This window comes from Orcinus orca, chromosome 11, assembly GCF_937001465.1.
Source record: "Orcinus orca chromosome 11, mOrcOrc1.1, whole genome shotgun sequence".
NCBI lineage: Eukaryota > Metazoa > Chordata > Mammalia > Artiodactyla > Delphinidae > Orcinus > Orcinus orca.
Window position 1 is genome coordinate 43611848 of NC_064569.1, and position 10841 is coordinate 43622688.

Here is a 10841-nt window from a genome sequence, read left to right on the forward strand (position 1 = left end):
CCTGAGCCCTGCATTCCCAGCCTCCCTTCCCAGGGACCCAGGCTGTGGTCTGTGGGGCGGTGGAGGATTTCAAATCTTCCTCTCCCAGTGAGCAAGGTGACAAGCCAGAGAAACCTGCCTCTGAATTTCCTGGCTCCTCTCCCTTATTCCTCAGCAACTGAGTTTAGGGGGGCAGAGGAGAAACTGGCTTCTCCCCATTTCTCTCCGTCTTCTGCAGAAATGCTGTAACTGCACTCAAGGAGGGGTGATAAGAATGCCAGGATGATTGGAAAGTTCCTCCCCCATCTGCCTTCAATCCTTTCTGCTGCAAAGCTCTGCAGTCCTGAGGGGCTCTCCAGGATAGTCAAAGGCCCTTTCTGATATCTGAGAGCCATTCGCCACCTCACTCAGTGCTCCTTTCTCTGGCTCAGAATGAGAGGGAACTGGTGGGTGGGGGCCTTGGGAAAGCGTCCGTGCTAAAAATAGGAGCCCAGCGCTGCAGCCCCTCCACGGCCCCTTATTTATATCACCTTCCAAACCTCACTCTCAAAGAAGCATAAATATTCCTAATTCCTGAAGGCCAGCCCTGAGCTCATAAATTTAAGCGGGAGGAGTGAGGTGTAGGAAGGGGAGCCTACTGCAGCCTTGAGGAAGTAGAACATCTCCTGGGGGTGGTGTCTGACTTGTCCCCCGGGCAGACGCCTATGGGTGTTCACTGAGAGGAGGAGTTGTGGCTCTCAATCGGTCCTCTAGGGATTAGCCTTTTCTCACGCCCCCAAATAAAAACCAAACTTAGTTCTGTCTTCTCCATTAGTTTCCATCCTTCTCCCTCTCTCTTTTCTTGCTATTACCTTCTAGTTCTTTCCTGCGCCCCTCTCCCCTCTCTGCTGCGCTTTTCTCTACGTGTTTGCTCCTCCAAGTCTCCCCCTTTTCAGAACCGTTGTCTGAAGAGGAAATTTCCATCTCGTTCGGTCTGGTTAGTGAGGTTTGAAAAGAAAAGTCTCTCTCCGTGCCCGGAGCTCCCCGCTTCTGCCCATTTGCCCCCCTCATACACGCCCTTTCTTTTCAGTCTCTCCCGTCTTCTCCTCAGAGCCCCCCACCCTTTCTCTCCCTCAGTCTTCCTTTTCTCCTCAGCCTTCCTATTCCTTGGTCACCCCCTTCGCCCCCTCAGTTTCCCCTTCGCTCTTCAGCTCAGGATTCTCTCTCCCTCTCCAATCTCCTCTTCTCTCCCTACTCTACCCCATCCTACCCCTCAGATTCCTCAGCTCCTGTTTACCCCTTCAGACCTCCTCGTCTGCTTCAGTTCCTACCACCACCACGCCCCATTTTCCCCTCCCAATGGATGAAAGAGGAGGAGAGGTCTTGAGGAACAGGTAGAGGGAGTGCGGTTCCTTGAGGGGAGGGAGAGCAAGGGGAGAAAAAGCAGGGGATAGGAAGACGGAAGCGGTGCAGAGGGGAGGGGCAACCTCATTCCCCAGCGGCGCCCCCCCTCTCCTCCGCCACCGAGCCATAAATCAGGGCCAAGGCGTTTTGGCCAATGACAGAGTGACTCGTAAATCGGCCTGTCAAGCTCAGCCAATGAGAGGCAGCGTTAAATCAAGTCCTGTCAGCGCTTGGCCAATGAAAGGCCCTGGGCTGACCATAAATCTGCCTGTAAGAGACAGCGAAAGAGAGAGAGTGTGCGGACGAGCGACAGCGGGGTGAGGGACCGGGGAGGGGGTGCGGGGAGAGCGGGCGGGGGGCAGGCGGGAGAGAACAAGCTCGGGAGAAAAAAGGCGATAACGGAGGTACAAACGATGAAGACAACCTACAGGAGAGACGGACAGATGGAGAGAGACAAAGAGAAGCCTCGAGAGATAGCGTCAGAAAGTCCGCGATAGAGCCCGAGACTGACAGAGATAAAGAGAAAAGAGAGACAGACACTGACACCCTCAGGAGGGCCCCCGTGACCCACTTCCCCGAGACAAATGCATACACTTCCCCGAGACACGCGTGAGCTCCGCACCACGAGGGACACGCGCGCAGTGCACACCCGCAAGAGAGAAAAAGCCTGAGAGATCATCTTCCTCTTCTTTAACCTCACTCAGCGCCTATCGAGATTAGGGGTGGGGTATGGGTGTGTGGGCTGTGGAGGGTGAGAGAGGAGGGCGTATCTTTCTCGCTATGATCTGTCCTCTCTGGTCTCAGACTCCAGGGTTTCCTTCCGTGTTCCCTGAGTCATTTTTTCCAAGCGACTGATGATTGGGAAGTCCCTCCTGAGGTCTAACCTCAATCCCTATTGCTGCTCCTTTCTACTTGCCAAAGCTTTTGAATCGCCTTCAAGGAATATGCAAAGTGAAGCCTTTTACAACCCTTCAGAGAACTCTCAACTTTCAGAATCTTAGGTCTGAGCAGGAAGGATTTTTAGGGATCATCTGGTCACTTGATTCTAGTTATAAAAAGGCTGCTGTGGGCTTCCCTGGTGGCGCAGTGGTTGAGAGTCCACCTGCCCATGCAGGGGACACGGGTTCGTGCCCCGGTCCGTGAAGATCCCACATGCCGCGGAGCGGCTGGGCCCGTGAGCCATGGCCGCTGAGCCTGCGCATACGGAGCCGCAACGGGAGAGGCCACAACAGTGAGAGGCCCGCGTACCGCAAAAAAAAAAAAAAAAAGGTTGCTGTCCTATAGTGGTTAGACATGTGGGCTGGTACTAAAGTCAGACTTTCGGCCCTCAAATCATGATCATATCACTTACTAGCTCTTGGACTTCAGACAAATTGCTTACCCTATTTGTGCTTCATTTTTTTCATTTGTAAGCAAGAGATTATAATAGATACTTTTTGGTAAATTTTGTAAGGATTACACAGAATAATATATTTATAGGATTTAGGACAGCACAAGGCACATGGCAAGGGTGCACCCCACCCCCATCTTTGTACAGATTATAAAACCTGAGGTCCAGAATGATCCAGGGTCCTGCTCAGGTTCACAGAACTAATTATCAGAGAGCCTTGTTTGGAGCCCTGGTCCCTACACTCCCAGGCTGATGTTCTTTATCGCTTCTGCTGTTCACCCCACCTGTCAGGACCCCTGCCTTAGCCACCTGAATTTGACTCAGTATAGGCTGCTGTGATTTTTGTGGGAGGAGGACACTCCGAAGCACACACTCCTCATTAGGAGGCAGGATTCCTGGGCCCTGGCAGTGTGTTGAATGTGAGGGTATCAATCTGTCCACCCTGACTATGGTTCTTTCTGCCCTTGTCTTAATCTCTCTGGACTTTGTTAGCTCAAACCATGGACTTGGGGGCAGGGAAGGGACGGCACGCAGCCACAGCAGTGTCACCATCAACATGACTCTCACATTCTATCCCCAGTGCCCACCCTGCTCCCCCCAGCCCAACCAGGGCTCATGAAAAATAAGTGTCTAATTCTTCACTTTTCTTCCTAAGCTTTGGGGAAAAGGGAGGGGTGCGGATTCCTGGGTCTCCACCCCTGCTGGCCATGAGGGTGGTATATCTCTGGACTCCCAGTCTTGCTGACACCTTCTGTCCTCAACAGGGAAGCCAGAAAGGAAACACAGAGAACCAGCGTCACCTGGTGGCCACAGGTGCTTTAAATTCGTGCATGTGCATTCGCGAGCACATGGGTGACAGGATGTCAATTACACTGGAGGAAGGGAATGATATGCTCTCCCCTCAGCTTGGCTCCTGAGCCTTCTTTTTTTTAAAAAAATTTATTATTTATTTTTGGCTGCATTGGGTCTTCTTTGCTGCACGCAGCTTTCTCTAGTTGCAGTGAGCGGGGGCTATTCTTTGTTGCGGTGAACGGGCTTCTTATTGAGGTGGCTTCTCTTGCTGTGGAGCACGAGCTCTAGGCGTACGAGCTTCAGTAGTTGTGGCACACGGGCTCAGTAGTTGTGACTCACGGGCTCTAGAGCGCAGGCTCAGTAGTTGTGGCGCACGGGCTTAGTTGCTCCACAGCATGTGGGATCTTCCCGGACCAGGGCTCGAACCCATGTCCCCTGCACTGGAAGGTGGATTCTTAACCACTGCACCACCAGGGAAGCCCCCTGAGCCCTCTTAACTAGAGTCTCTGTTCGGCTTTCGTAATCCAGGATGACAAGAGCAAGTCTGGGGGAAGGGAGGGGCCAGGACCCAGGTGAATTAGCTCCAACAAGTGTGACCTTGCTAGGGCGGCTAGAACACCCTTCTGCCATCGCCTCAGCTAAGCTCAGCTCCATTTCCAGAGTGAGGAGATCTTCCCCGTGACCATTCTCTTTGGATAGGGCAAGGGCCAGGAGGCTGGACTCCCTGGAGGGCCTATCAAAGCTGGATTTCAAAACATTTTTGAGCTGAAAAAATCTGTTTGCAGTGATGGGGGATCCTGGCAGCAGTAGATAGAGGTGGGGGCCATTTCTGGGAAGTTAAGCAAAAGGCAGACCAATCCTCTTAAACCAACTCACATGTTTTATACCTGAAAACCCCTCAGCTGAAGGCTGTGTCCCAGGTCTTCTGCTTCCTGCCCCTCCCTGCTCTGACCTAGGTCCCCCCAAACCCTTAACTATTAAGTTCCAGCTGCAAACCAATCCTGGCCTATTTCCTTCTTCCCCAAAGATCACACCTGAATGTGAAAAGGACAGGTTTTGTTTATTAATAATTAATAATGCACCTTGAGCAGCCTAGGGCTGAAATGTTGAGCGAGGGGTGGAGAGGCCTGGTTTGGGGCTTGGGGAGAGGTTGTCTGTGCAAATTCCCAAAGGTCTTTCATCTCCTCTCATACCAGCTGACCTGGAGGAGACATCTCCAGATTCTGGTGACTGGGGACATAGTTCTAATGGAACCTACGAAAATTCTGGGGCCCTCGTTTTAGGAGGGAGCCATAGGCTTGGCGGAACTGGCGGTTCATGGCTGCATAGAGCACAGGGTTGATACAACCGTTGAGCCAGGTGAGGTTGGCAGCAAGCATGTGGACAACCCGGGGAGCCCGGACCTTGGCATCCAGGATGTTGAGCAGCAGGAAAGGGATGTAGCTCAGGGAGAAGCAGAGGAACACAGCAAAACACATCCGAGTCACCTTCCCAAACTCTGATGGAGAGTCCTGAGCTCTCTGGGCTCTTTTAGTTGTCCTGGCTTTGGCAGGCTCTCCTGGAGGACTTTTCTCTGCCGTTTGCTTAGCTGCCTTGCTGTTGCTCTTGTCCCCCACTGCTGATGAGTCCCCTTCCAGGGTCTGGGTGGTGGCAGCACTGACTGGCTCAGATGAAATCCCCTCGCTGTGCCCTCCTGATGCCAGCCCACTGTCCAGCTCCCGGAAACGACCAGGCGTGGCATCATCCGTCCCAGCCACGTTGTTGGAGTGGATGCTCGCCTGGCGCAGCTTGTACTGATCCAGCGCCTGTGCTGCTCGCTTCACCTGGCGGTGGATGAGGCAATAGAAGACGCCGACACTGCTGAGCCCAACCACAAAGTAGATGCCCATGAGGATGGTGGTATAGGGCCGGCCTCGAATGCGATCAAAGCTGCAGGTGCAGACTACGGGCACCAAGACATAGACTGGCCAGAGGGGAGCAAAGCTGGCCACACCTACCACCCAGGTGCTCACCAGGGCTAGCACGATGCCCTTGGCACTGAAAATATGGGGAAAGAGCTTCGGGTGGGCAATGAGGAGGTAGCGTCCCAGGGCGATGAGGCAGAGGGTGAGAATGGAGACAGAGTTGGACGCAAAAAGGAGGAGCCCAAAGACCCTGCAGAAGGTGGCACCAGTGCGCCAGTGCAGGTGGAGGTAGGTGTCCACAGAGAAGGGCTGGAGAAGGGTGCAGTAGAGCAGATCGGCCACTGTGAGGTTGGCGATGAGCAGGTTGAAGCGGGTACGGAGCCTGGGCTGGATGGCCAAGGCCAGCAGGGTGAGCACGTTGCCCACAGTGCCTGTCACGGCCACCACCACGCCCCAGCTAACTGCCACATAACGATAGCCCAGCACCGACTCATGGTAGCAGGAGAAGTTGGCATCAGAGGTGTTCCACATGATGGAGGCTGAAAGGGGTGGGGTGGGGGGAAGAGGGAGTCAGAACTTGACCTTGAACTTAGATTGTTCTCTTTTTTTTTTTTTTTTTTTCTTTTTTTTTTCTGCCCCCTTCCCCCAGGAGAAACTAACAACAGACGTGTGAGTTGGGAAAGACCATTTTGGTTCTTTCTTTCTTTCCCAGTTACAGATTTGTTCCTGTGGAATGTTTCTGGAAGTTTCTGGAAGCTTCATCTGCACTGCATCCCCAGTCCCATATGAGTGGGGTCCCAGGGGTCCTGAGAGTGAGGAGAGAGGTTTGGCCTTTGCCTACTGGGTATCATCTGAGAAGAAATGGAATATGCATCCTAAATAGATTAGGATAGAACAGAGAGGTCTAGAGCATCAAGTCCCAGCAAGGAGGCTGGGATTCAGGGGAACCCATAAAAGGGTCCACGAGAAGGAATGGGACCATGAAGGCCATTGGTTGGCTCAGAGGACTGATGCTGAAAGCTTGGCCTCTGTGCCCCAGTGCTGAATCAAATCTTGGAGACAGAGTTTTGGGTGAAGTAGAAAAGAATAGCTATATTGCTTTGCCAGGCAAAGGGGGACACATTGGGCTCCAGCCCGGAAAGAGTATGTGTCCCTGTTCTCTTTTTTTTAACGAAATTTTATTTATTTATTTGGCTGCTCTGGGTCTTAGCTGCCGCACGCAGGAAACTTTGTTGTGGCGTGTGGGATCTTTAGTTGCGGCCTGCAAAATCTTAGTCTTAGCATGTGGGATCTAGTTCCCTGACCAGGGATCGAACCCGGGCCCGCTGCATTGGGAGCGTGGAGTCTTAGCCACTGGACCACCAGGGAAGTCCCTAGATCTCTTGAATAACTCTGGGCTCCTGAACATCTGAACCACTCCAGGATCTCACCAGCCTCCTGAGCCATTCACAGGCCTCTTCATCCCAAGATCCCCAACCCCTTCCTTTCCCATTTTCAAAGATTTTCCCAAAGTTTTATCTAACTTTAATTTCTGTCCACTCCAAACTCCAGCCTTTTCAATATCCATCCAGATACTCTCAGTAACCCCAGCACCCTCCGACCTTTCTAACTCTTTCCCTGTCCCTTAAGACCACCCAGGAGTCCCCTCTCCTCTGTATTCAGGAGAATAGTACCCTCTGTCTGTAGTCCCAGGCCTCAGGGTTTTTTTTTTGTTTTTTTTTGGCAGTACGCAGGCCTCTCACCGTTGTGGCCTCTCCCAGCGCGGAGCACAGGATCTGGAAGCGCAGGCCCAGCGGCCACGGCTCACGGGCCCAGCCGCTCCGCGGCATGCGGGATCCCTCCGGACCGGGGCACGAACCCGTGTCCCCCGCATCAGCAGGCGGACTCCCAACCACTGCGCCACCGGGGAAGGCCCCAGGCCTCAGTTTTTTTCTGTTTTTACCACCTGGGAGATGAGGAGACAGAGAACGTAAAAGTACACCCACCACCAAAGTACTCACCTGAGTCTCCCAGCCTTCAAATCGCTCTCCGGTGGAAGATGTCCAACTCATTCAAAGAGCAGTCCTTTCTGGTGGGCAGTCAGGCTTCAGACAGGAGGTGCTCTGCTCTCCTGTCTCCTATTATACTAGACGGAGAGAACAAGTAACTCCCCAGTTACACAACCTCAGCCACTTCCTCCCTGCTTCCTTCCTTGCCTCTCTGGTCCTACTCACTTTGCCTTAGCTAGTGAAATCTGGGCTTCTCTGTTGAAATTTCCCTGTTACTCACCCCAAAGCCTTATCACTCCTTCAGTTCTCCTTCCTGAAACCCAAGCTCTGTTTCCTTCCTCTCTTTGCACGGCAGGACACCTATAAGATCATTGCTGAGAATTGCTGGGACAGGGAGACAGAGCATCAGAGTATCTGGGCCACTTCTCAAGGGGCCAAAGGACAAGACCAAGTTCTAGGAGCAACTCTAGGCATCCCAGAAGTCTTGAGTTTGTTTTGGGAGAACACTGCCTTCCCTCTCTCCAGAACTTGGAGATAGTTCACATCTGAAAAAGGATTCAGACGAAGAAAGGTGGGAAATGAAGCATCTAGGATGCTGGCTTCCCGCCCCACAGGGCCTCAGGCTCCCAATCATTGGTTCATTCATCCATTCACTCACCAAAAACGTATCGAGTGTCTACTATGCATTGGACTCTGAGCTAGACCCTGGGATGGTGCATGGCCTTGTGAGTAGTCTAGGGGAGGAGACAGATATGTAAATATATAAAGGCCTAATTGGTCCTCTGAAGCAGCTGTCAGCAAAGTTTGGCCTTTGGGCTAAATCGGGCCCACTATCTATTTTCATATGGGCCATGGGCCAAGAATGTTTTCTTTCATTTTAAAATGGTTACCCGGGGCTTCCCTGGTGGCGCAGTGGTTGGGAGTCTGCCTGCCGATGCAGGGGACAAGGGTTCGTGCCCTGGACCGGGAAGATCCCACATGCCGCGGAACAGCTGGGCCCGTGAGCCGTGGCCACTGAGCCTGCGTGTCTGGAGCCTGTGTTCCGCAACAGGAGAGGCCACAACAGTGAGAGGCCCGCGTACTGCAAAAAAAGAAAAAAAAAAAAAGTTTACCTATGTAGGTACCTACATAATACCCTCAATTTTACCTCTTGGCCAATATAACCTGAAATATTTGCTATCTGGCCCTTTAAGAAAAAGTTTGCCGACCCTCTGTGAAGTACATCAGAGACTTGGAGAAAAGGAGCCAACTGCCAAGGAGGGGATCAGGAAACGGTTCACAGAGAGACACCTGAACTGGATTGTGAGTGATGAACAGGAGTTTTTTGGGCGGATAAGTAGAAGGACGTTCTAGATAAAGGGAACAGGATGCACAGAGCCACGGAGGTTTAGGTAGAGGTGAACAAAGGATGTGAAGGAGGGGCCAAGAGGGAAGATCCTGGAGAGGTGAGTGGGGTCAGAATCAAGGAAGGCCTTGTGCGCCATGCTGAGGAGCTGGGGTTATATCCTGGAGGAGATTTACACTTGGAGAGCTGTGAGTAAGGAGTGAAAGCCTGCAGGCCAAAGGGAGAGAGACCAGTAAGGAGGCACCAGTTCAGAGAAGGGGTGGGCAGGGCCTGAGTTAGGGCCAGGGCTGGTTTTGTGGGCATGCTACCTGCGCGTGTAATTGCACAGGGCCTTGTGCTGAGAAGGGTCCAGTGCTTGAGTTAATGCTCTGCAGTCAGCCTTGAGATCGTTTTTGAACACTTTGCTTTTTCATTTTGCACTGGGCCCCACAAATGATGTAGCCGGTCCTGGTTAGAGCGGCGGTTGTGGGAATAGAGAACAATGATCGGGATCCGTAGGTCCTTAAGAGGTCAAATAGGGTTTATTATTTACTTATTTATTTATTTATTTTTGCGGTACGCGGGCCTCTCACTGTCGTGGCTTCTCCCGTTGCGGCGCACAGGCTCCAGACGCGCAGACTCAGCGGCCATGGCTCATGGGCCCAGCCGCTCCGCAGCATGTGGGATCTTCCCAGACCGGGGTACGAACCCCTGTCCCCTGCATCGGCAGGAGGACTCTCAACCACTGCGCCACCAGGGAAGCCCAAATAGGATTTATTTAATGACTCATTAGATAAAGGGTTAGGAAGAGGGAAGGCTAGGAAGACTCCCAGTTTTCCAGGTGGATGGTGGTTCTCTTAATCGATGAGATAGGGAATGTGGGAAGCATAGCAGGCTTACAGAAGGAGGTAAATAATGAATTCAGTTTTATACCAGATTTGAAGTACCTGTGGGACATGCTAATATCTCAGCCCCTCTAACCCCGATTTCTTCCAGCCCCCCCACCCCACATGTGATCGAGCCCCGGCTTTTCTCATTCCACTCTCCTATTCAGCCACTCCTGCCCCTCAGACTTCTAGATCTCCAGTCTCTTTTTTTGAGCTAGATCGACCTGAAACAAAACAAAACACACACACACAAAAACCCCCCAAACTTCTTGTTGGGTTCCATTTCTGAGCCTACAGCAAACTCCCCCCAACAACTTCATAATTGACTAGCTCAGGAGGCCCCTCTTCCCCCTCTCCTTCCTCTTTGACAGTCGTCATGTCATCCCATCTTCCCTCCCCCTTTCTTCAGCAAGACTGAGAAGTGGGTAGAGAGGTGGAAGTGAGCAAAGAGAATGCAACTCAGGATGGGCCCATGTAGAGACTGGGTTCTGGTCTGGCCTTTCTTGTTGACCTTCTGCTGCCCAGCTGGACTAGAGCAAGGGGGGGGTCACAGAATCACTGGCTGCTCTTGTGAGTGTGTGGTCGAGTCGAATTCTGAAGACAGAGAAGAGACCCCTTCCCCCAGCATCAAGTGGGAGGCAGTGAGCGATGTGTGCTCTCTTGTCCCATAGACCATTTAGGGAACCAGTTGAGAAGGCACTCTAGCATATCTGTAAATGGCACGGTCCCAACACTTTAGTCATGGATCCATCCATGAAGTCTCAATGAACTTTTAAGAGACCCAAACCTGCTTATTTTGCAGATGGGGAAGTTGAGGTCTCGAGAGGGTAAGGACTAACCCTAAGGTCACTGTTTACATTGGGGCCGAGCAGAGCCTACAGCTCAGATTCCCAAGTCCCTGCCCCTACTTATTCCCATGCCTTGAGGGTTGCTGGCGTGCGTTTCCCACCAGAGGTACAAAAACCTGGATTCTTCCTTTGTCTGAGACCGGGTCTAGACCTGTCTGCCTAGAATCTAGAGACACGCACTGGAGCCTAGCGGTCTCCTTTTCCATGTCGTTGGCGCCGCCTGGTGGAGTTGCGGCGAATTCTCAACAGCCGTGGCTGCAATCCGAGACCTGGACTCGAAATGATTCCCCAGGGCCAAGTTGACACTTGAGCTGGGCCGGAGTAGGCGTGAGTGGGATGGGGAGCT

The 10841-nt window shown here is 52.5% G+C and overlaps 1 protein-coding gene across 1 annotated transcript; it reads right to left on the reverse strand.

Moving 5' to 3' along the window:
• Positions 1-4585: 4585 nt before the first annotated feature.
• Positions 4586-7579, reverse strand: GPR84 (G protein-coupled receptor 84). The gene is made up of 2 exons (XM_004274216.3): positions 7449-7579; positions 4586-5987 (listed from the first exon to the last, which is right to left on the reverse strand). The coding sequence occupies exon 2, from the start codon at positions 5977-5979 to the stop codon at positions 4789-4791; it is 1191 nt and encodes a 396-aa protein (XP_004274264.1). The 5' UTR covers positions 5980-5987; positions 7449-7579; the 3' UTR covers positions 4586-4788.
• Positions 7580-10841: the final 3262 nt, after the last annotated feature.

Coding starts and splice junctions, on each gene's coding strand:
- GPR84 (XM_004274216.3), bottom strand. CDS start 5,979: ATGTGGAACACCTCTGATGCCAACTTCTCCTGCTACCATGAGTCGGTG.